Here is a 26,704-nt window from a genome sequence, read left to right on the forward strand (position 1 = left end):
ACACTCCCAATGCAAGTAATCAATCTTTCCTTATATATTAATGTGTGCACATGCTGAACACAAATAATCAACCTTTCCTTATATATTAATGTATATACACTCCCAATGCAAATAATATTTCCTTATATATTAATGTATACACACACTGAACACAAATAATCAACATTTCTATATATATTAATGTATACACACTCCCAATACAAATAATCATCCTTTCTTTATATATTAATGTATACACACTCCTAATGCAAATAATCAACATTTATATAGTTATATATGCACACTCCAAACATAAATAATCAACCTTTCTTTATATATTGATGTATGCACATTGCCAACACAATCTATCTTTCTTTATGTATTTATATATACACACTCCTAATGCAACCAACCTTTCTTTATATATTATTGTATACACACTCCCAATGTAAACAATCATGCCTAGAAATCCAGGCATGATTAGCACACCTGTAATCCTAGTGCTCAAGAGTTTGAAGCAAAAAGATAGGAAGTTTGAGGTTAGCCTGGACTATGTAGCAAGACCTTTTTAAAAAAAAATAAGAGCTCTGTTGGAAACAAAGCCAAAGTTATAGCTTATCTAGTCGACTCTTAAGGGCTTACCACTAACTGGAAGTTTTTTCCTGGAAGAGCTACCCTACAAAATTGATAGAGGCAGATGATCAACCTAACACACAAATGCTATTGTAGAGACAGAAGCATGCAGAAATTGAGGTATCCTTGGAATAGTGATGTGATTTGAGTCGAACTTCAATGCTGGAGATGTCTATGGATGATAGCATGGTCTACAGCAGTTTGGGGACTGCACTACCAGATAGGTTGCAGCTCCTTTTGGTGGGACAAGCTTACTGAAAGCCCAGGGTGCACTGCACCTGGCAGTGAGTGTGAGTCCTTTTTATAGATCTAGTCTTGGTGAGATGAGAGTCAAAGACTGCGATGAAAAAAGCACTAGAATGGACCAGAGTGATGCTGCAAAAATTCCTGTAGATTCATATCAGATGAGAAAAGTTTGTAGGTGGAGGGAGTGAGGGATACCAAACAGGTAGGAGAATATCATCTCTCGTGGTCCCTCATTTCTAAGTGAAGAAGAATGTTTTCTTCTACACACTAGAAACTCTCCAGTGGCATCCCCTCTGCATCTGCAACAATTTGTAATTTGTTCCAGACTTTCAGGCCTGCTCTTGTGTCTGTCTCTTTGCAATCAATTTTTTCCTCTCCTTATGGTGGTTCTTCAGTGAGGTTCCTTAATCTGAATGGTCCCTCTGTGCCCTTTCAACTGGATGATTCCTAATGCTTAGTAAATCATATCATTAATATTTGTTCTGTAGCAAAGACTTCTTTGAAGTAATTGTGTCTATACTAGATACTAACTTAAGGCTTGAAATTATTTTCCTTAATGAAAATTGTTAATGCATTAATTTATTTAATATTATCATATGTGTGCACACATAGGCTAGTATATTCACATATTTTCTATTTGCTTTCTTGAAAGGACCTAAAAGCACCTGAGAATATCTAGAAGCACTCTAGCATCTAGATCTTGATTTCAAATACCATTTGTCAATGAGAAAACCAGTGCTCTTTGCAGAAATGACTGACTTTAGGGTTGTTACACGCAAGCAGGTGAACCTCTAGCATAGTGTAATAAGAGAAAGCACAGGTCTCTAAAACAATACATAGACGTGGTGATTTACATTTATAATGCCTTGTTGGGGAAGATGATTCAAAGTTGAAGACCAGCCTGGGTGGTGTAGAGCTCAACCTGGATTCTGAACATTTCTCAATCAAACAAACAGCAATATAAAAAGAATACACATGAACAGTCATAATAGCCAACATACAAAAGTTCCCAATGCCTAAAGTTGAAAAATTCAAAGGGCATAATTCAAATATATAAAGGCAATACAGTATTGTAACCAAAATAACACACATTGTGATTTCATTGAAATAGCACTAATTTCTTGTAGAATTCAGTGTAGTTACTCCCTCCTCCTGGGAGTACTGCTTAATTATCATCCTGTGTAGTCTGGATTTACTACTCACTTCTAATTAATACAATTTAAAAATGGGAAAAAGAGTAGCTCTGGGCAAAGAAATCTGCCAGATACTACCTTGATTAAATAGTTACATTTAACATCAGCAGTGAAGCCTCATATGAACAGCATTTGTCCCTGAAGGGATGTGATGAGAATAGAACATATCTCTGCTGTTTGTCTAAAACCCAATACACCAATGTGATTATGGAACCTTATTAGATAAAACCAAACTGAGGTGCTTTTTATAAAATACCTGGTTAATAATTTTCAAAAGTGCCAAAGTTGTAGAAAACAAAGGAAGTCTAAGAAACTGTCCCAGATTGAAGGACACTAAGAAGCATGTCTGGATTGGATACTAGAACATTAAAACATCAGAAAACTCTTTGTATGTGTAGTTGGATTGGCAATATTTTTCCAGTGTTAATTTCTTAGGATTGGTAAATGTATGACTGTGAGAAATGTCAACTTTGGGAGAACAAATCGGAGGGAGTGTGAGAATCATTTGTGTACTGTTTGCAACTTTTCTAAAAAAGTAAAATCATAGTGAAATGAAAGGTTAAAGCTATCTTGCCACTGAACTACAACTCCACCAGCAGGGGTGATCTGTGTGGTGAACACTAGTCCGTCTCCTTGTACAGAGCAACAATGCCTGTTCAATGTAACAAGGCGTCAGAACTTGGATGCATGTTGAACTCCTGGCTCTACCATTTATGAACAGTATCACTAAGATATTACTTAAGCCTCAGTTTTCTCACCTGTAAGGGAAATAACATTGAGAATCAGGAACTTAATATGAGTGAAGAAAGTGAAGACTCCTTGTCACCGACATAAATCCTAGATGTCACTGTTTAGTACATGAATGAATAATAGTAAGTCGTTTTTTGTCATTGTTCTATTTCGGGATTTTGCTGAGTTGAATTTATGATTCAGTCTAAGTTATAAAAAAAACTGCTGAAGAAGACTCAAGAGTCATTATAAATTTATAATAGGAGGCCCAGGAAGTGGGCGTATTGATGCGATGGCAAATTATGGAATATGAAGCAATGAATGTGTTTCAACCATTCAAGGAAAAACAATTCTCTCTCCCTGGCTTTGATGGGCATATCCAGGCCTCTTTCATTCACATACTATTTGTGACTGCTTTGCTGTAATGATGGCAGCACTGACAGAGACATTATGATGTCTCTTCCAGGCTGTAAATGGGTATAGCCAGGGTTCACCATTCACATATTGCCTGTGACTGCCTCCTTGTAACAATGGTATGGCAGTGTTGAACAGCAGTGACAGAGGGACCTCATGATACACAAAGTCCATCATGTCTACCATCTGGCCCTTCCTGGGACATGTGCTAAGCCCTGCTCTACAAGTACTTGTGCCTAGAATTTAGATTTAAAGCCATAGCTCCCTCCAGTGGTAAGTCCTCACTTCCCAAGCTTTCCCAATAAGTAAGTAAGTAAACAAGTAAGTAAGTAAATAAGTAAGTAAGTTTGTTTCTGCGCTAACAGTGCTCCATCATATATGTTTTGTTTTCTAATTCACCATGCCTTAGCTTTTCTCCCTCCAAGTCACAGAATAACAGGAACCATCTTCAGGTAGTTCAAATATGGCATCTTTTGCTGCATATCTCTCATAAAAAAGCATCAGCTACACCTCACTCTAAAATTAATTTTGACATTTAGATGAGGTGGTGTAGTGCCACTTATCATCATGTGACTTTGAACAAATTATTTAATGTCTTGGAATGTTGGTTTCCTCCCCTGCAGAGCAGAGGTGTTATTTACTCCCAGTGCTATGAGGACAGAGTAAGATTATGAAAGGTACACATACCATTTACATTCCAGAAAGGTGGCTATCATTTGTCTTAGTCAATATTCTATTGCTGTAAAGAGACACAATGACCATGGCAAGTCTTACAAAGGAAAACATTTAATTGGGTTCGGCTTAGAGTTCAGAAGTTTGGCCCATTGTCATCATGGTGGGAAGTCTGTTGGCATGTGGGCAGACGAAGTGCTGGAGAGTAACTGAGAGTTCTACATCTGGATCTGCAGAAAGAGAGACACTGGGCCTGGCTTATGCATTTGAAACCCAAAAACTCACCCTCCAGTGACACGCTTCCTCCAATAAGGTCACACCTACTCCAACAAAGCCACATCCCCTAATCCCTGCCAAGTAGCACCACTCTCCAGAGATCAATCATTCAATATATGAATTTATGGGGACAATCCTATTCAAACCACCACATTATTATTGATGTCTTTAGTCAATACAAAATTATGGTTAAGAACATTGCCAAGACATTCCATGTGATTTTGAGTTATTTAAGTTCTTTACGCTTTATTATCTTCCACAATAAAAGCAATGGCAATAGTTACCATGGTTTAGGTTTGTAGTAAAGACAAAATGGGAACTTTAGAACAAAGCTTGCCCGTGGGTCAGTTACTTGATAATAGTTACTGTGGTTGAACTTTCTTCCTGGCTACCAGCTCACAAAAAAATGACACAGAAACTTATTATTAATTATGAAAAATCAGCCTATAGTTGAGGCTTGTCCCACTAGCTCTTATAACGTAAATTAGTGCATTTAAATTAATCTACATTTTGCCTCATGGCTTTCTTCCTTTCTTCTATCTTGCATCTCCTGTTTCTTCTCCCTGTCCTATGGCATCCCTTCTATGCCTAGATTGATTGATCTCCTCTTATTTCTCTGTCCAGAAGTCCTACTTATCTATTCACCATTCAGTTCTGTATTAAGGCAATCAGAAGGTGCCTTGGCAAATACGTAGCTTCACAGGGTACAAAATGATTATTCTATAGCAAGTTACTATTATAAGTAGTTGTTCATATCGGCACATAGACCATCACAATCTCAGAAACAAAAGTTGTGCTTAAAATATGGTATAAGAAATATTTTTTATAATACTTGAGCTAAATTATTGTACAATGCAAAAGACTGCAGGGGCAATGATCTGGGAAGAGAAGGATTCATTCCAGAGTTATAGCCATGAAAGATTTTCAACCACTTCCTCACCAATTCAATCACCTTTGCGACAAAGTCATCATTGTATGTACAGTTGTTTCCTGTAGACTTTATAACATCCCGGAGTTCCCTTGTAAATCTCTGTACTAAAAGGGCAGGTGACACCAAGGCTAAATACATGTTCCTGGCACAAGCACCAGGAAGTCTATGAAATGTCTGCTGTGAGACAGCTGGCCTGAGACATTCACTCAAATACTCATGGCACAGTATGTTCTCCACAGAACATCTGCGAGAACAGCTGAGCCTATGCTTTGGAAATTATACCTTGAGAATTACCTCGTGAGAGGCCTGGCTGGGGAGATCTGGCACGGACTTTCATGATACTGAGGGCTCAAAATGGAATCCCTGGGAAAAATCAGGATTGGGTTGATTCAGGTCAGAATCAGGAGATTTCAACTTAGCTGGCTTACTTGCCACAACCAAGATAGAACCAGTAGTTCAGCTTGTGGCAACTTCAGCCCTTATTTGGGTCAGGATAGTTTTAGTTATCTGAGGTGTGCCAGTTATAAAGTGGACCAGTTTGGATAAGGTAGATGGTGCTGAGGTAAGAGACCAACTTTAAACTTCAGTGGTTCCAGCAACAGAGGCTATGTCTCATTAAGGCTCCATGTTCATTTTGGACTGAAGGGATCTGGGTTCAGAGTCACCCTCATTCTGGCACCTGACCTGAGGGAACATCCTCATCTGGTATGTCACTCGAATGTGGTATAGAGGAAGAGAGCTCTGGAGGTACTCAGACTGGCAGTCAAACACTTGGTCCAGATTCTGTAATCATCACCCTCATAGTCCTCAGTCACACCGAGGACCAAGAATGAACTAAAGGGACAGGAAGTCTAATGTACATCTTCCATGACGATCTCATCATGGTGACTACATAAAATAAACATTTCCAGTCAGAAACCATGCTTTCTGGCCCTTGAATTCTCTTTGAGAATTCTACTTAGGATAATGCAGGCCCAAGTTGTTGGTTAGAGAGTAAAGGAATTGGAATGACCTTAGGGAGAAAGAGTTTGGTGACAGCTAGATAAGGAATCTGAGTTTCATCAAAGTAGCCTGTCCTAGAGTGTGGTCTCCACAGGGAAACTGGAAGGTAAACTCAGATACTTCCACATCCAATATTGACTTGAGGAAGATAAGCTTTACTTGAGATAGGAGGTCAGGTAGGTGAGGTGACTTATAAGTCAGACTAGCAGAAAGAAGAATTTAACCTGTGACTGAAGGAGTCAAGTCCTACCCAAGAAGATCAAGGAGATGGTTCAGAAGTCAAGTCTGAAAGGAGCGGCCAGACTGGTGGGGAAGGAACAGGTCACTGAGGCCTGAGCTCAGGGGGTCTACTGGAGAGTGAGAGGTGAATGTGTTAGCATTCAGTGAGCCACATGACTTTGTGTCCTGGTGCTAGAGCAGTGTGGTGATTCCAGCATAGCAAGCCAGGTTAGAGAAGCATGTTAATAGATTAGAGGAGAAGGTGTGATCTGGCAACCCCCCCCAAGTGCTTAGGCAACACAGTAAGAGATGAAGTCTTTTCACCTGGTGTTTGGTGCCTGCCTTGGCTTGAGTTACCCCTGGAATAGGGAGACATTGCATTGGTGCAGGAAAGGATTTCTTGCTCGGAGTTTTACAGGGCTGAGCAGGGCAGGGCTTGCCTGTTGCAGCCTTCATGGTTTCTGCATGAGCTGTTCCTAATAAGCCTGCCTTTCTGGTTGCTTGGACTGCAGTGCTCAGTATGCATTGAGCCTGGGGCTCTGTGGTTCTTGGTTTGTTTTTCACATGTGCTGCCTCTCCTGAAATTGCTGGTCCTGTGATTCACTGGTAGGAACCACTCCACCACTCTTGACACATACAAGCTAATTCGTAATTGGCTGTTTTTAATATACACGAGGCGTCGTGCCTGCAGAAACCAACATGGAGCTGTGCAACACAACTGGAAGTTATGCTTCTAAGAGGAAAACTGCTGTTTGTTATACTCGATGTTAGGCTCTAACCAGGCTCCTGGCACTCTATACCTCTATCCACTGAACCTTCATAGGAAGGCAGCTTTCCCTTCTCCCACTTTGTAAATGCAACACAGAGACTGGAGGGCTTTCTTGATTTATTTCTGTATGCAAGTAGAAATAACACAGTCCTTCGATCAACCAATGAACATCGGAAGGGGACTCCTGGGTATTTCCACAGGTTAACAAGGGGAGTTCAGAAGACGCAGCCATAGCAAACTAATGAATCATCCTCCCTCACACAGATAAGCTAATGGGATTTATGTAGGGAGAAGCAACGGAGTAGCCCTGCATCTGTGTAGTCATGGGCTGCCTCTGAAACTCTGAGTGATGTTTTTCTATTTAAAAAGAGGAATCCTGCTCTAAGACCTACATCACTAAGACCCATTCACTATGAGGCATGGAAGAGGACTGTAAACTCAATGAATTGGAATTGGTAAAGAAATTCACAAAGGAGTGGTGTTATTTAGGGGTATCATGATTGTGCCAGATAGTAGACATTAATAAATAAAACATTTTGTATTTCAACTTCATCATCATTATTATTATTCAGTAGGGGGATTTTAATGGGGGGAAAGTTTCAAATCCAGGCTTATAGCAAGACTTGAACAAAGACAAATCAGGTCTTTAGAAACATTTGTGCTCACAGGATAAGCGATTTTAAATGGTTTTCTGGGCATAATGAATTATTATTTTATTTTGGTCACAAAATTAATGAGTGACTTAGCACTAAATCAAGATTCCTAAATTTATTAGCTGAAGTCTTAGTTTTTATTTAAATGACTTAGGGTTACACATTTAATAGCATTTTCAAATATTCAGAAGTCTGGCAGAATCATGAAAAGTGTACTCTTAAGCTCTCCCTTCAGAGATCGCAGAAGGAAGAGAGGCTTTGTGTATTGGAGGCTCCCTCCTCCTGCTGTCCGTAACAGTTAAGATTGTTCATGAGACACTGGACAGCACAAAGGCTCCTCTGTAATCCAGCAGAGATCCCATCTTAAGGGATTACATTCCACAGCTCTGCCCAGTCATTAGTTTCTTGTTTAGTGATAATGTCCTTCATTTTGAATTCTTTGATGGTAGTGATTTTTAAGTATGCCCTGAATTTGAAATTTATGTGTATTGCAGGCCTGGATATTTCTGGACTAGTGTATAATTGCTGTCGCATTTGATACTGTGCAGGGGACAGTCTGCAGTAACTGAGCACTGGCAAAAACTTCCCGTGCTGAGTCAGAAAGCAAACTGTAGCAACATGATTGTTCAGGTTTGTGTGTGTGTTCATGTGCATACGTTTACAATAAAAAAAGAAAACTAAAAGAAAGTCACTAGGCATGAGGTAAATTTTTTTATGAAACGCAGTGACCAGGACACATGAAAAATTTTTGACAGTTGCTTGAGTTAACATATGTTAATGAATGCCATAGTTTGATCCAACGTCAGAGATCCTACAGCTGTTTTATTCTGCTAGTTTTTGTTCTGTAGAAGGATGTCTTGGTTTGCTTGATAAATCTGTTGAAGCAGAAGGGCCTGTGATGCTGGACTAGAAAGCAATAGCATTTCAGTGTTTCTTTCAAGTCCCCATGGCTCGCTTGCCACCTCCTCTAGCTGAGAATTCCCAGGGACATCTAAACGACATTTTTACTGCTCCCCTTGAGATTTCGATTCCTCTTTTCAGCTGGTAACAACATCACTTTGTTCTGAGAGCCAAGGCCACCTGCCCAGTCTGGATCTCACTGAGAGTAAGTGTCCCTTCGAGATGTCTCGTGTGGATTGCAGTTGATCAGCACTGGGTTATGCACCTAGGCAGCAAGTGACACCTCTCTCGTATCCTCAACTGTTCTTCCCCACTCTCCTCCATCCCTAGTTCTCTTTGACTCTTTTAAATGTCACATTTATATTCTTCACATGTGGTGAGTATTTATGGTCCAAGTTAAAGACCTGTACTGTGCTCTTTGGAAAAATTATTTGCCAGCAATGCTGGCTTTGACTTGGAAGAAAAACATTCAGAAGGCAACAACAACAAAAGCACAGAAACCACTCTGGCTACAGTGTAATTCTTATTTATAAAATCTAAACATACTGTATTCAGTAAATTAAGCTTTCTATTGGCTCAGGAATAATTGCATTTTGTTACTTACCTATGCATGGCTATAAATAAAGATTTATTTATGCTTTCACGATATATATATATATATATATATATATATATATATATATATATATATATCACAGTGATTTCCTTGAGGATTGATCTAACTGGTAGGCACAAAACAATCATGTAGAAACACTATTAACAGAATTCCTCTGCAAAGGCATTACCTAAGGGGCTTCAAACATATGCAACATGCAACTGGCTGAATCTTCACCCACATGAGGAAGTGTGTAGTAGAAAGATCCACTGATGAGTGGTGACCCCTTTCAGACCAACTAACTTGCCTGAGGCTAAGGGCCCGCCCTCTTCTGCTAAGCTTCTCCTGGGTTTCGAGATGCTGAAGGTATCCAGGCTTGTTGTATTCCCTGCCTAACTGTATTTTCCTTTTCCTACAAAACAGTGAGAACCCAAGGCCAGATCTCAACATTTAGGGTGTTTAATCACAGAAAAACCATTGTAGCCACAGAGCAAGTTGTGGGGAAGAGTTATGTCCCAGATGGTACAGTGGGGTGTCCCCCCCAAGGCTTTTCACCTGTACAGACATGAGATTGGATCCTGTCCCCACACCAGCTAAGTGCCTTCAGCAGCTGGTGTTTCTCTGACCACCATTTCCTCAGTCGGACTATGAGGTTGACGTTGTGAACCTCAAGGTGTGGTAGTAAGGACTGAGGATAATAAACAGGCAAGGCTGCATTCTTCCCGCCCAGCCTCTCCTAACCACAGACAGCCATTGCGCTCAACAGCACTTTGTGGGGGCTGGCTTAGGCATGCCCAGTGCCTTAGTCAGAACTCCCCAGCGTTACCAGCTACAGCATGTTTAATTTGGGTCCTAACATCCTGTGCCTAGATAGTGCTCTATCCTGTTCCTCTTCTGCAGTGTTCAGTAGTCCCTTATCCATGTTTTGGCTGGCTGGGGTGCACCAATGAAAAGGCTTCCTGTGCATCTATGAATACACCCACACCCACCTTCATCCTGGGTCACACCTACAATCTCTGTGACCTTACCTACGAAGGACTACTACTGTAGAGCTGGCCTTCTCAACTCACAGTACAGTGTTGTCAATGTAGTTAGTGCCTAGGTCTTGCAACAAGGGAGACATGGTCCAGGCAGTCAAGCTATGTGCTGTATATAGCTGTCTCATTCAATCCTCACACTCCTGTCTTAGTGTGCTTTCTATTGTTGTGATAAAAACACGACGGTTACAAGCAATCTGGTGTACACAGTCTGATCACGGTCCATCATGAAGGTAGACATGTAGGAACTTAATGCAGGAACTGAAGCAGAGACCATAGAGGACACTGCTTAACCAAGCCTCAGTCTCCTTCCACGGCCCATCTATTCCTAGGGTTTCCACTGCAACTGAAATTAGGTTTTCACCAATGGCCTCTCCTGACCTCTTAAAGTACCAAGCCTCAAATGCGTCCCATGACCCCTTCATGCCTTCAAAAGCAGTGCCACATGGGAGACACTTACACATTACACAGTGGGCGGCCCGCGTAGGGTAGGTACAGCCTTGGCCTCCTCTGGACCGTAGCTCCTGTGTGCTGACTCTGAAGGAATAACTCCCAGAAGATTTCATTTCAATGATGCTCATCTCTTCTTATTGACAGCGATTTCTGAGCTCCAGCCAACCAGCATCTATTGCCCCCATAAAGCAAAGGTTTCACTTAATCAGTTCTGGTCTCGTGTTAATCACAGCGGATTCTTCAGTCCCAGCTGATCAGAACCACAGATTCTTAATACACAAATGGCCCCACAAGTCTTTGATCCTCTCTGAAACTTCCCAGCCTTCATTGCTTTCAGTACTCTCAACTCCCAAGCTCCCACGGGACAGAACATTAAGTTCTGAGTACTCTGTCGGGTTTTTCAGGCCAAAGTTCCAAACACACAGTTTTCCCTTATAACCCATCCATTTCTGGTACCAGTATATGTACTAGGTTTTTAATTCTATTTTTCTATTGGCATGATAAACACCATGGCCATAAACAACTTTGGGAGGAAAGGGTTTATTTGGCTTACAAATTTTGATCACGGTCCATCATTAAGGGAAGTCAGGGCAGGAACTCGAGCCAGGAACCTGAAAGTAGGAAATGAAGCAGAGACCACGGAGGAACACTGTTTCCTGGTTTGCTCCTCATGGCTTGCCCAGTCTACTTACTTATACAACCAAGGGTCACCTGTCCAGGAGTGGTGCAGTGTATATTGGCTGTGTCCACCTACATCAGTCATTAATACCCCAAAGACTCACCACAGGTCCATCTGATAGAGGCATTCCCACAGCTAAGATTGCTGCTTCCCAGATATGTCTAGGTCTGCTTCAAGTGTTCAAAGACCAACCAGAACTACTCCATTATAGGAATGAGGTGAGCAGTATTAAAATATTCACTTACAAGGGTTAAGAAACATTTCCAAGTCACATAGTTTCTAAGAAAGAGAGAAATCCTACGGTATGATGCTTTTCATGCCACTTGTAATCCCCTTCTCCTTCCACATTTTTCTGACTGAAGCATTCATGATATACTGTGACTCGTTTTCCTGTCCATATCTCAATAGACAGGGAATTCTCTGAGGGCAGAGACCATGTTGTATCTATCCTGTACTCTTGTTTATAGCACAATACCTAAGACCCAGCAATTACTTCAAAGAATGCCTGTAGACAGCATTGTGTTGCTCTCGTATGCTGTTGTTGTCAATACGTCCTCTACCCAAACCCACCTGAGTCATGGCATTAGAATTGGCATTAGTTAAAGCACGGGTATGTAACCACGGGTGATTTTTGTGGTTGAAGTTTGGGTGTCAAATGAATATTTGTAAACACTCGGTTCCCATACGGTGGTACTGTTTGAGGTGGGATCTGGCTGGAGAATCTTGGGGTGGGGGTGTCTTGATTTTTACAGCTGTCTTGGCTTTCTGGTCTGTTGCAATGTGCATAAGTGACCCCTACATTCCAGGGTATGGCTTTCTTACCTAGATGGAGTGGAGTTTTAAACCATGAGCCCAAATCAATCATTCTCATTTTACGTTGTTTCTTGTCAAGTATATGACATGATAATGGGAAAATAACCAATACAGTGGCTGTATGTGTACGCACACATGTGTATGTCTTTTTGTATGTGTTTGGTATAGTGTCAAAACACCTAGTTTTCACAAACATTCTTACTTTAAAAGCTACTTAACTACCATGTCTCTTTAATTTCCTTAATCTAGAAACTTTTCTTAGTCTTTGTCTTTATGATACACAGTTTTAAATAATATAGCTCTGGGAAATGGAATGTTCCTCCTTTGAGGTTTATCTGGGATTTCCTAACCATTAAATTTGGACTACGCATTCCCAGCAAGGGTGATGTTGTTCCTTTGTCAGGCAACCACCTCTAGAATCACAGGGTGCACATTTGGCCATCTGAAGCCAGTAGAGATAGTATGTGGTGCTCTGTTTCCTTGTATACTTAACATTCTTGTTTTTTTATTTTGCAAACAATTCTCTGTGAAGTACCATTTTTAAGAACATTTATACATCCTGTTACTTGTCAAATTTTCCTCCAGGATCAATGGCTGACTCCCTATCTTTAATATGATGGTTGCAAAATGTCCTGCAGTTAAATGTGGTATCTGACCCTAAAGTGTACAAGGAGCCAACATAATACAGTACACAAAATGAGCCCCAGGTTATTCTACTTAATGCAGTGTAGATCTGACATGGAAAGAATGAACAAGTCTCCACAGGAGGGATGATTGTCCCAGGTCTGGTTTTGGATCCCATAATACTTTACAGAGATTCTGCTACCAGGGAAGCACCTTAGAAACTGCCAAGTAAACAACTCCAGCATCTGGACATGGACATGAGCAACTCTAGATACACTTGTGCATGCCAAAGATTTTATTAGAAGATGAGTCAGACATGCCAACATGATACCCAAAGGGCATTGATTATAAGATGGGCACGCAGGGACACCTAACAAATGGCACAGAATCTTTATGGATTGGCACCCACAAACGCTGTTCAGTCTCCATTCATGATTGCCGAATACTCCTTCTGGTGCTCAACCATCTTCAGAAATACTTGATACTTCTTGTCATAATACCTGTGGGGTACAAAACAGCACATATTAAACATTCTCAAAATGATAACTATCACATGACTTCCCTTCTTATTTAGAAGGACGGGAAAATGTCTGTTATAGTCAGGCTGAACCCTCCCAAGTTTTGAGTGTGCACAGCAGCTGGTTAGTATGCTCATATCTAATGACGTAGGCATTTGGTTGGCAAGGCATATCTACAGTGGTGCAGCCTAAAGAGTAGCAGAGACACATACGTAGAAGGGACTGACTTCTGTGCCTCCAGGACACGCACCGAAAGGCTTAGGCTTGGTACCCTCCTCCCAATTCCAAGCTTAAGTTAACATACTTGTGTGAGTAGCCGCAGGTGAAGACTGCAGCTTGGCCAGATACAAGACTAGGCATTTTAATCCCTCTTGCAATTTCCACATGTCAGTGTGTTTGGCAGACAGCCTCACCCAGGAGTAAACCTCTTGGAAATGTGACCAAGGTCTTCCTGTACCTAGCCCCGCCCTCAAGTGTCTGGTAGTGGCCTTGCTAACCTGCTGTCTCTACCTGACTCTTCGGGTGAGATCTGTTAGAACTATGAGTGGTTTAGTGGCTTGAGTGGCTTAGCCATCACCATCCGGCAAGGATAGCAATGGTATGGACACACCTGAAGTCTCAGAACTCTGTCCTTACTCTCCTTGGTAGGGGGGCTGACATGCAGTGGGGGAATCCACTTCAACATGATCTGGTAGACAATGGGGTTCTCTGACGAAGATTTCATATCAGGACGTTTACCATTGTACACTGGGGTGGGGGAGGTTGTAAGAGAAACCTTGGGTGAACACAGAAATGCGTAATTGATAAACATTTCTACCTTAAGCATTCTGGTAATGTAGAAGCTGTGGTGGCACCAAACCCACAGCTAAGAAGGGGATTTGAGGCCAGAGTTTGAATCCCAGCACAGCCCATGACTACCTGTGTAACCTTGGACATGATACACCCGTTTGTTTGTGCATAAATTTCCTCATCTTCACCTAGAGATATTTATGGGATATACTGCAGAAATGTTTTGAGGACTGAGCAATATATAAAAAACATAAGAACAATGACTTACACAGTAAATAATGTAAGTACTAGTTGCTGCTTTGAAATAATTCATATTCTAATATTTTACCCAATCTAGGATTGTGAGATACTGCTAAACCCCACCCTGTCAACTGTCAGTTATAGAATGCATTTTAGAAAGACATTTATGCTTATAATGGTATTCTGTGACAATATAAGGTTGTGCCACTCTTCTGTGATATGAGATTGACTCCTAACTTTGGAATCTCCAAACCCTTAGAGGTGAGCTTTGCTCTGCCGCCCTTCCCACAAACTTGAAGGCTTTTATGGGTAACAAACTTTACTGAAACTCCTTTCACTGGATTCATTTATACCTTGCCATTTGTCCTCTTGAAATTGTCTTTGTCCCTTAACATAAACCCTAAGATCCATCCTTTTAAGGCTGAATTAATTGGAGTCATCCTAAACATTTGCTTATTGAACTACAGTTATTTAATTAGACATTAAGTTCACATACAGCCTGCCAGCTGAGTTATCTTCTAAATTCTCCTCCTTTCAAGCAATCGCTCTTGTGCGGCTCAGGACCAAGAAAACATCCCATAAAGTTAATGAGATTTGAAGTCAAGAGACAGGAAGGCAAAAAGGGCTCCGGCTTTCTGGTTGCAATTTTTATGCTGCCTGCAGATGGCGGTATAGTACTGTATGGTCGCTTCACTGAAACCCTGCCAGGGGCCATCAACACGCCAGTCTTTTCAATTGAAATACATGGATTTTTACCGAAAGAACTTAAAAACACTTCCCTGAAAAGTCTTGAGAGGGTCACGAAAGAGATGAAGAGGGACAATCTGTTTTCCATTGCGAACAAACAAGGGCTATTCGAGGTGCCCTCAGGCGGACACTCCCCAGCTTCCCCAGCCACTGGGAGGGAAGTCTCCAGGTTCGGAGGTTGAGTGCCACATACCAAGCCTGCTCCTTCGCCAGTCAGACAGGGGTTGACATTGCAGGGGCTGTAGCAGTCTGACTCCCTTTGGAAACAGAAGAAAATGAAACTGGATTGTTCTTTGGGTGGGTATTTCAAACTCTCCAATACGGATCTTTGTTCTTCCATTCAGTGGCATAGTAAGGTCTCAACCTCAAGTGTTTTCCTCCATTTCCTGTCCCTTCATCTTCAGACTCATCACAAGTGACTTCTTAGTGATCCCTGATTGCTGACATGAGCTGCTCCGACCGCCTTCGACATAGCCTCCTCACTTGGCTCTCTGGAAGCGATCCTGTATGAATGAACTTCCCCAATCTCCACTTGCGCAGGTCTCGCCACTGCTTAAAACTCTGTTCCGACCCCAGGAGGGTCTTCAGCATGGCCTCTCTGCCTCACTTCCTCATCTCGTCTTTGAGTTTTGGAATTATGAGCTGTTTATAGAGATCTCGGTATAAAAGCTGGTCCTTTGCATATGGTAGATTCCTCTACCAGGAACATTCTTTTCTGCCTTGGAGTTAAAGTACGTTGGAATTCTGTCTTCTCACAATGGCTTTCCTTTGTCCCTGTAGGGTCTCTGTTCTTTCTTCTTTGGGTTACACTGTCACCTGCTGGGTTTTCTATGGAAGGATCTGTCCATGTGACTTGCAATCATCTCTGTGAACAATTCGGGTAGTGTCTCATTGTTCTCTGCAGGCTGCTGAGAGCTTAGCATATGTTTTGAATAATAATAAATAAGTAAGCAAATAATAAATACGCATTTTGTTGACTTGTTTTTAAACATGGAGCATTTTCTAGCTTCCAATGCCAAACAACACAAAGGGTAGAAGAGCACCACCTGGTCCTTCGATGGGACATAAAAGATCCCCATACGAGAAAGCAGAGAGAGACAGATTTCTTCCTGTGATTAGGGTGAAAACCCTGGTCTGAGAGTTCGGGAGCTCTGGCTAGTCTAGCTCTGCATCTTGGTGAAGCAGAGTTCTCTCCTTGGGAGGAATATCTTTCCACCTCTAAGTGAAAAGAGCACAAGGGTCAATCCCAGGTCCCCCCCCAGATGTAAGGTCCATCTCACACCAACAGTTGCACCTTCTTTGGTGCTCTCTTTCCCTGGCAGCTTCCCACAGAAATACGGACTTACTTTGTATGCTCACGGCTCGGGAACACAACTTTCCCCACTTTGCTCATTCTCGCCATCGCTTCCTGGTAAATGGAAACAGCAAAGAACGTTGAGTAAGGAAGGAAGGAGGGAAGGGAAGAAGGGAGGGAGGGAGGGAGGGAGGGAGGGAGAGAGGGAGGCCTGCATGAACTTTGCAGGCCAATGGATGGAACTTGATCATGACAGAAAAATGTCCCATGTTCTCTATTGCAGGACGCAAGTGGTCTGATGAGGAAACAGGAAGAGGAGGTGCTTATTGGGGGGGAAGGGAGGTAAACACAGGAGGAGGAGAGACATGAGTCAAGTAACAATAGAAGTGTCTGAAAAAGCCCTCAAGGAATCATACCATTAAACATTTACCTAAAAACAAACCCTGTGGTACATGTATAGATTTACATATATGGTTTTAAGGAACTTTTGCCATCTGAATTGATGGCATTCCCTCAAGAAGCTGAACACCACGTAACAAAACACCCCAATACCAGCACAGAAGCCCTCATTTGAGTTGTAGATCATGTCTGTCCAAGGAACTCACAAACCAGCTTATTGTTGTTACCCTTGGCTACCACTCAGAGGTGGAAGGTAAGTCCCTACTACTGAACCGTGCACGTCTGATACCAGGCCTAGAGACCTGTGAGCTGGAATGGACCAGAAGGCACCAGGCAGGCAGGATTCAAAGGAATAAGGTAGCCAGCAGTCCTCCCCAGCTAGGATGATTGTAAACCACATGGACACCCAGCATGGCATGATAACCACAAGGGTAGAGTGGTAACACACATATTTGGGGAGTAACCAACAGTTCTCTAACTGAACTTAAGACCTTCTCATCAAGAGGGAACCAATGGCTGGTCCCAGAAACCTAGTTAACTACTCAGTGCTAGTGAAGTCATGGTTACCGGAGGGGAATCTACAGCCAATTTACTAAGCCAGCATAATCCCTAACAACAAGCTGTAAGCATGTGCTCTTGTGCCCACAGAAAAGTGTAGTCCTCATTCCTCACCAAGGAAACTGCTCTTTCCAACAGAGATCATGGCAGAAAACAAATGCAGAGCTGTAGAGTCCGGACCCAGGGGATACACCTACAAAACCTCTTTATGCCTAAAGCTCAGGGAACATAGTGAGCGAGGTGGGGGAGGGGGATTGTAAGGGCCCAGGATCAGGGACTTTCTTCTAAGACCTTCTCTCCTAGTAACATCAGAAGCTACACCCTCAAAGTCTCGCCAGTGTGACTGCCCAAATGAGAAATGAACAAGGATGACACCAATGGCCATGCCAAACAGGACAAGGAAAAGCCCGTGAGGTCTTAACCCTGTAAAAAAAAAAACTACAGGAAATGGATGGGAGGGGAAATATGGTCTTCCACTGGAAAGAGTGTTAACAGTGCCAAATGGTCAGCCCTGGAAACATACAAACAAATAACCTTATATGTACTCAACAGGTTATACTTAGGAATATATTTGTACATACATATATGCAGCTAATGAAAAAAGTGACCATGAATTTTTTTTGAGACAGGGTTTCTCTTTCTCTGTATTGCTTTGGAGGTTGTCCTGGAAATCACTCTGTAGACCAGGGTGGCCTCGAACTCACAAAGATCAGCCTGACTTTGCCTCCCCCAAGTGCTGGGATTAAAGACATGCACCACCAACACCCAGCTAGTGGCTATGAATTTTAAGGAGAATGGGGAGGGGTATATGAGAGGATTTGGAGGGAGGAAAGGGAAGGGAGAGATGTTGTAATTCTATTATAATCTCAAAAAACAACAAAACCAAACACCAAAACTCAAAGACAGGCTTGTAACAGGCAAGAATATTGTAAATTTTTTCACTTCCCTTAAGGTCCTCAATTAAACCACGCTTTCTGGCAGCAACTTGTTTTTCTCTGACAATAATAAAAAACAATGAACAGTTAAGGGTACATCTGGTACCATACATCCTGGGCTTAATAAATAACTGTGTATTGAGGTCTCTAGGGACATACAATGGAGAAGGCAAAGCCCTTTGTGAATGCACAGAAACGGAGGGCTAGATTTCCTTGGGCAGTTTTACAGGGCTTCTTTTTATTTTTTAATTTTGGAAACAATCTTATTTTACATATCAATCCCAGTTCCCTCTCCTTCCCATCCTCCCATGGCCCCCACCAATTCCCCAACCCAACCTCCATACACCCCCCAAGGATAGTGAGGCCTTCCACTGGGGAATATCAAAGTCTGTTACATTCTTTCGTGTATCTGGATTGCAATAGTACCCCTCCATAGGGAATGGGCTCTCAAAGTTCATTTGTGCACTAGGGATAAACACTGGCTCCAGTGTTAGAGGTCTCATAGACTGCCCAGGCCTCCTAACTGGCACCCACATTCAAAGGGCTTGGTTCAGTCCAATTCTTTTAATCCAAGATAAAGTCTGAGAGCACAAAGCCAAGCCAGCCTGGGTATCCAACAGAACTAACCATGGAACAGCACAAAAAAGCTCCCCAGAACAGGTTTTGCCTTAACAACAGCTATTGAATTCTTATTAAGTCTGTAGTTACAGATGCAATTTCTTATGTCACATATTTATGAGCTACTCACCATGTATTAGACACTGCTAGGGATTACAGGTTATATGCTATTTGTCCCGATGAAACTCATACTAGTCATAGGGGTGGTGGAATGCAAAGTCTCCCTGCCTTACAGTGTACGAGAGCCTCTGTGTATCTTAAGTACGTATCCAAGTGTCCCCCACCCATCTTTGCCAACTTACTGAGTGGCATATTCAGTGGCATACTGTTAATTACCTTTCCAGCATGCTCTAACCCAAAGGGAAGCTATACCACATCAGGGCTTTGCATGTAACCTGCTGAATCCTAGCACCTAAAATAGTCATCAAGCACATGGAGCCACTTTGACAGGCCAAGGAGAACACTCGACACAGGAGGACAACAGAGGAGCAGATGATATGGACCTTTCCTCAAGGAGTTTACTGCAGAGCGGAAAAGACATTTGCTAGGACCAAAAGACAGTACGGTAAGTGCTCTGTCTGCTGGGCTCATTTCAATGACCATCAAAGGTTAGGAAACCAGACAGCTTTTCTCTTTTTGTTAACTCAGTTTCCACTCCAGCTAAGTGGCTCTTAGTCTTCTTCCTCAAGGACAGTGTGCTGATCTGAACTAGCACTGTGGTCTTCCAGCCCTGGATGAGCTGTCACGTTGGTGAGATAAGATGTGCTATACTAAGGCACACTGATGGCAGAAAGAAATGGCAGTATTAACAAGGGGAAAGATCTTAAACTGCATGAAAAGTTATTGACCAGGAAGCTAGAGAGAAGAAAGAACCCAAGGGGCGGCTGTTTGCAGTCATTCTGTGAAAGACGCACAAGCAAACGCAGCTCCCTGATATGCTGCTCTGTTCTGGGATGCCTTAAGAGCCGTGTGTATGTCTGATCATGTCTGCGTTTTGATTTCGGAGATAGTTTTAGCACTCCCATCGTCCACTTTGCTACTCATTCTGGTTTTGTTTTGCCTTTCCCTCTGCTGTGTCCCTGAGAAGACCCTGCCCCTGTTACCTCCCCCAAGCTGGGGAATGCTCCCAGGGTGTGCCCCTTCTGGTCTTGTTGGCTGTGCTTCTTCAGGGGCCTGAGACAACATTCCAGGGTTGCCTTCATGGGTGGGATCCAGGAAGTTTATCAAAGGTACTTATGTTCTTTTCTTTTCCACAGTAACAGATGTGCAGCAAACAGCAGACACCAGGGAATTCTCTGACTGGTTCTTCACATTACCTCTGCTTGTTTTCAAAATGAGTTCCTGAGAAACAAGCATTCACAATGGAGATTTCAAGGACTTAAAAGGGTGTTATTTTGTTTCTGAGAAAGGGCCTACTTAAAACGTAAAGCTTAGGTCAGGTACTCGGTCTACTGAGAATTTTGTCGACTCATCCCTGCAGCCTGCATCCCCGCCCTCTTTCCCCCCCCAATTGAGTGATTTGCTACATGGCATCTCATGCTTCGGTCTGTCCAACATTTAGGACACGGTGCCACGCTTTTTTTTTTTTTTTTTTGCTAACATATCTAACTAGTCTGTGAATTCCTTTAGGAAGGAAATGTTAAAATTATTTTCACTGCCAAACTCAGTTTCTGGCATATCACGTGAGTGCAGGAATGCCGGTAGAGTGAATGAACTTAAGGATAGTATGTGGGGCAAAATGGTCAAACGGAAGTTTCTGCTGAGATCTAAGATGACAGACTGTGATACCAGAGTGAGCTGGAAAGAGCCTACCTTGGAGAGGGGTCTCTATGATTTTCCCCCACATGGAAGGTCAAACAGAGATGGGATTCTCAGAGGAGGCAGGTTTATTGTGATCAGGACTCCTTCCAGAGTGAGTTATGAAGGAGGCCATCCCCTTCACAAGTCAAGCCAAGAGGCATCTAGTGGAGTTTAGGTGGCTCATGTTGGGAATGGACAAACAGGCTGGTGTCAGAATCTGTGTAGAAAAGGGACGAGAGGTCATCCTGTCAGACTCTCAAAGGCGTGGTTGTTTCTTAGAGACTATAGGAAGCTCAGGTATAGGAAACTATAAGGAGGCTCAGCGCCCCCCCCAATAAAAGAGTTGGCATTCGGCTAGGACACAGGGACATGAGCACCTCATACTGTAGGTGAAGTGTTCAGAGACAGAAGATGTCCAGAAACATCTACAACACACCTTATTGGTCTCCAGAAACATCCACAGCATTGCCTCATGGGTCTCTAGAAGCATCTACAGACATACCTTATCAATCTCCAGAAACTTCTACAGCAGTGCCTTATGGGTCTCCAGGAACATCCACGATAGTGTCTAATGAGACCAAGAACTAGCCACCCACACCTAAGGAGCCTGATGCTTACATATGGCAGTGCTCTCTGTGCCCTCCAACACCTCACAAGAACAGGAGGAAAGATGGAAAAGAAATGACTGAGGAGGAATAAGATCCCTGTATATGTGGCACACCCCAAGCTGCAGGAAGTGGAAAATGGCTCACATTTACATATTCCTTGATATGAGTCCCTGCTGGGTACCCCAACTTAAAGATAGCCCGCATCACCCCGTCACTTTGTGCTCAGGTAACTTTCATAATTCCTAACCAGGGCAGGAACACTAGCTCCCCTCCACAATGGCAAGGGGCAGTAAGAGTAAAAACTAAAACCTGGTTTTCCTTTTGTCTCAAGAATTTCGTGAACTGAAGGGCTGCCATGGAATGCACCTGTAGTCCCCATTGCTTGGGGTGGGGGTGGGTAAGGAGTGCAGATTTCTCATGCCCGGAATTTGAGGATAACCCAACATGGGAAGAATCTGTCTCAGAATGAAGAGGAAGGGAAGGAGGGAGGGATGGAGGAAAATGAATAGTGTGAAGTGTTCTATACAAGTTTTTGTTTTATATAACTTGATAAATACAAATTACATATGCAAACTTTATAAAGGTCTGACGAAAATACATTAAATTACTAATGAATTCAAGAGAATGGGTTCATTATTTTTCTCTAATCACTTGTTCTCCACAGTGGCCTATATTAGTTTTACTGGTGTAGACAAATCACAGTATTCTGCATTGCATTAAGTTATGGTCACACACAGGTTGTCGGGATGGCTCAGGCTCACCTTCATCTCCTGGAAGGCTGGTTGCAGTGTGGGTACCAGACACAGTATGGAGAATGCACAGAGCAGCAGTGCTGTCATCACAAACAGCACTGCTGAGAGTCCCAATTTCTCCAGATAATTACCACAAAAGTGAAACCGCATGACTCTTCTGCCTGTGGTAAATCTGGGAATCACTACAGTACAACAATATGAATTCATTATGGAAATGCTGACACATGCTAAATATAGTCACCCCCACAATATATTTCTGTTCAAAGGGACTTATTTGAAGTTGGGCTCTAAATTCATACTTTCTGTCAGCATGTAGGGGCCGGACAATCTCAATCTGCAGCACGCTATGCCCTTTGTTTGAGAGTCTAGACAGCACCATGAACAGAGTGGCTTTTCTTTTTCCTTTTTGCCCACACAATGAACGCCTTTTAAAAACAAAATATTTTATAAAATAGCATTTTAATCACTTCTTTTCTCTATCTCTCTAAGGCAGAGCTATAAATAAACCATGAAAGTTCACATTTGATTGTCACTTCTGAAGGCAAGTGCAGGGCTTCTGTAGGAAAAAAATGGGGTCCCTGTAGGCAGCCGTGAAAGGCCCCATTCATGGACTTGACCCTTCCCTGGCGTGTCAAGGCTGAGATGCCAGTCAGCACTCTGCTCCTGCTTCTCTGGAGGCCGTCCTGGCCGTGGCCAGGCCTCTGGGTGGGCAGAGGAAACACTTGGATGTCGTGTGCTCTGAGCTGGCTGTAGAACCCTGTTGGATGGGCTGCTGGAGGTGAGGCCAAGGACGGAGTTACCCAGCACAGGAACGGCATATACTGACGTGTGCTGTCTGGGCATCAGGAGAGTTCCTCTTCCTCTACTTCTGAGAGCCATGGCCTTACAACTGGGGGAAGATTGCCAGGCAGTCTAGATCTCAGCATGGAGCAGCAGACAACGCCTAGAACTCTCTAGAATTACATTACACAGCAAAGAGTAAATCAAGGCTTGGTGCTGGTGAGAACTAGTCTCCAGTAGGCAGGGAGTATGATCCTAGGGCTATGACTGAATGCAATCCCAGAATCCACCACTGGATGGCTAATGTCTGTGAATACTGTAAGGTCATCAAAGCCAGTGTTTGCTGAGAGCCACCTCTACACTCAGCAAGTACTGGGTGGCCCAGCAGGGTTCTGGAGGAAAATACTGCAAGTGCCACCTGCATAGGGTTTCCCTGTACTTAATACACAGGCTGCATTAGCTGTAACAGCTCAGCAACGGGGCAGACCAAGAGTCACATAGGCTGCGTGCAGGTTTCCTCCAGCACCAAGAAAGTGGCATGGTGCTTGCTAGGATGTTCACCACACTCAGAATTTGCCATATGCTGCCATTTAGATGTCCCATGCCACTAGATTTACAGCTAAGACCTAATTTTGATTTACACTAATCCTCTAAAAAATGGGTAAGTGTCTGAAAAAGATTCAGTCAATGGACAGTAGGAAATGGTAATAGCTCAGATTCAAGCAAAAAGGAAAATGATGATATATTTAGTAGTATCTCTATATATTATAAGGTCAAAAATATTGAACACCTAGTCTGGTAAGGTAAGACCTGGGGGGGGGTGGAAATCAAAATTATCAAGAATATTGTTTGCGCTATGGATACTGGCAAATATAAAATCTTTCAGAAGTCTTCAAAACTAAGGGGCCTGAGAGATGGCCCAGTGAACGAAGTGCTTGTCATGCTACCATGAGAACCAGAGTTCAGATTCCTACCACCTATGTGTCTGCCAGGTGAATGTAGCAGACACGGGAGATAGTCATAGGAGATCCCTGGAGCAAGTTCACAATCTCAGCCTCAACTGAGAGACCCCGCCTCAATGAATACGATGAAGACGGATCAAGGAAGACTCCTGATGTCAACCTTGGACTTGCAAACACACATTCATGCGTATACGTGTGCAGTTCCAACCTTCAAACATGAAAACATGCGTGAACATGACATACACATTCACACATTTTAAAAATTCATAAAAAGATTTTCTATGTGTGGTGGAGCAGGGTTGTTATCCCAGCACTCAGGAGACAGAGGCAGGAGAATCAAGAGGTTAAGTGCAGCCTAGGCCATACAGAGAGCTTTGGTCCCAACAAGCAAAAAAATTCATAGAAATGTTTAAAAATTATTTAAAAATACACCAGCCATAGAAAGAAGACCTTTAGACATTGAATAGGCGCACATATTTTAAAATACTTCTGTTTCAGCTATACTTTGTTTTACAAAATAATCTACAAGCACAATATACTATGCTTTTACACAGATGTTCACCCGCTGAGATACATGTGCAAACTGCTCATGATTGATCCAGAAAGTCTAGTGTAGACCATCTCAGCTGCCAACTTCACGCCACCCTTTCCCAGGTACTTACTCTGGGCTGGCAACCGTGCCACTCATTTACACACATGACCTTCTTTCTATTCCTTGAAGTAGTCTAACACAGGTATTATCATCTGCCCCCACTTTTTTTGAATGGCAGCACTGAGTGGAGTGTGAGGGAGAGAAAGAAAATGAATAAAAAACAATGACATGCAGTCAGTTTGTAGTGAAGCTCAGAATGTAAGCTCAGTTTTGATTCCAGACCATTGCTGGGCTCCATGCTCTGCCCACAGAGTGACCATGCTCCCTGTACCTTGCTCACCTGATTGTTGAGTCCTCTAGTCTTGAGTTCAAATCCCACTTCTACTTATTAACTGTGCGATCACTTTGAGTGTCTATGTGCATGTGTTGCTTGTGTGTGTGTGTGTGTGTGAGAGAGAGAGAGAGAGACAGAGACAGAGACAGACAGAGACAGACAGAGATATATATAGAGAGATTTTGACAGGATTCTACCTTTCTCTAGAGATGCTGGCACATAGCTCTGAAATACATAAATTTGACTTCTCGAGAAACTCTGACTCATTTTACTGGAATCAACAGGCTCATGTGCTAATGTGTGGGCTGGTGCACATGACCCCTCCATAGAAAAACAGAAAATTTAGCAATGTGATTTTCCTCTACCAAGTATTAAGAAATGGATTATCATATTGCTGTTTTTTATTTTTGGCACTCCCTCACCCCAAGGCACTGAAAATAACAATGTCAGCTGAGAAGCTGGAAGAGATGAACGAGTGGGAAATGTCTTCATCATCCTCCATGTCAAGACTGACATCCCATTCACCATTTTGGACACTCATCTGTCACACACATTTATTCGTATTTAATCACACAAGGGTTCATATCTTTTAAAACTAATCGAACTGTATGTTTAGCAGCTACGTGCTAGCTTATCTACACTACATCTTAATTCTCAAATTATAAAAGCAAAAACACTATGTGAAATATGTCACATGTTTATGCTTTATTTTTCAATTTTAAAAGGCCTACTAAATGGAAACAAAACTTTTTCAAGTATAAATAAAGTATACCTCTATCACATTATTCTCTTGGACCTAAAAGAGGAAGTCACGGGACATAGATAATTCTATAGAAAATAGAGCAGTGAGTAGAAAAATACTGCATATTAGGAGCACACGGTCTGAGGTTGAATCCTGATTCTGCTGCTTACTGGATATGCAAACCCAATTTCAGTTTTCCCATCTACAAAATGGAAGCAATAGCCTCTGCTCACAGTGGTGTTGAATATTTGCTAATCAGCTCTGACCACCATTTTTAGATGGTCTCTTGGTTTCACTTCCATCTTTCTGCGGTGGTCATGGTCATTCAGAAAGAGGAAAATGCAATGTAGTGATGAAAACAACAGCCTTCCAGAGTTTACAACTAGACTTTTCCACGGACTTGTTCTGTGATGGTGATCGGGAAACACCATGCTTTTTCATGGGTGCTTTCTCATTTGAAAAGGTTGCCAACAGCACACCTCTCGTAGCCTTGCCGGGGCAGTTGTGTGACTGATTTGGGGCACATCACAGCCTTCCATGTTTTGTTATTCTGCTAGTGTGCACGATTCACAGTCCAGATCTGGTCTTTGATTCATTTATTTACTCCCCTAAAACCTGTGCTTGGCTGGAATCTGCAACCCATCAACCTGTGATGATTGAATGAGATGAGGGAGATTCGATTTTTGTCTCTGGATTGCTTTAGCCCATGACACTGCTGACACTAAATGTGTAGATCCACTCTGCCCTCATACTAATTAATTTTCTAATTCTATGGACACTAGCGCCTATTACACAATTAAATTCTGGCACTAACTGCCCAGGATCAGGGTAATCCTTCACACTGTAAAGGCTCAGTCTCACAAAGCAGCCTAACTTTAGTTGTAAGCCCCAAGTTTCTCTATTCTTCTGATTACCTATAAATTAGAGGCTCCCCAACTTGCTAGAATGGGTACACAGAATTTAGGAAATTTGTTTACTGTTGATAATTTGTTATAAAGGTCACAAATCCTATGCAGAAGGAAATGCAGAAAGACAGGGGTGCAGTGAGAGTCCATGCTCTTTCTGGACATGACACCAGTCAAGACCTGCATGTGACCATCAACCCAGGACCTGTGTGACTCCCACATCTGGCAATTAGTTAGATGGGAACATTACTCTTCATCTTGGAAAATCGGTGGAGAGGATGAAAGTTCTGGTCTTTTAATCACAGCGAAAGATT

The 26,704-nt window shown here is 42.5% G+C and overlaps 1 protein-coding gene and 1 long non-coding RNA gene across 8 annotated transcripts in view; one reads left to right on the forward strand and one right to left on the reverse strand.

Moving 5' to 3' along the window:
- Positions 1 to 3,299: 3,299 nt before the first annotated feature.
- On the forward strand, positions 3,300 to 16,830 carry LOC121144016. Its single transcript, XR_005881353.1, has 3 exons — positions 3,300 to 3,467; positions 16,434 to 16,549; positions 16,689 to 16,830. It is a non-coding gene; the product is annotated as an uncharacterized LOC121144016 (long non-coding RNA).
- The window catches only part of Fggy (FGGY carbohydrate kinase domain containing), a 407,006-nt gene continuing 393,399 nt past the window's right edge, over positions 13,098 to 26,704 (reverse strand). For all 7 annotated transcript variants that reach the window (XM_040757148.1, XM_040757147.1, XM_040757146.1 and 4 more), the window contains 2 exons: positions 16,458 to 16,519; positions 13,098 to 13,317 (listed from right to left, as the gene is read on the reverse strand). In XM_040757148.1, coding sequence (XP_040613082.1) covers positions 13,236 to 13,317; positions 16,458 to 16,519 — 144 coding nt within the window. In that variant the 3' untranslated portion in view covers positions 13,098 to 13,235. The remainder of the gene's footprint in view (positions 13,318 to 16,457; positions 16,520 to 26,704) is intronic.

This window comes from Mesocricetus auratus, unplaced genomic scaffold (genome assembly GCF_017639785.1).
Source record: "Mesocricetus auratus isolate SY011 unplaced genomic scaffold, BCM_Maur_2.0 Super-Scaffold_100014, whole genome shotgun sequence".
In the NCBI taxonomy this organism is placed as follows: Eukaryota; Metazoa; Chordata; class Mammalia; order Rodentia; family Cricetidae; genus Mesocricetus; species Mesocricetus auratus.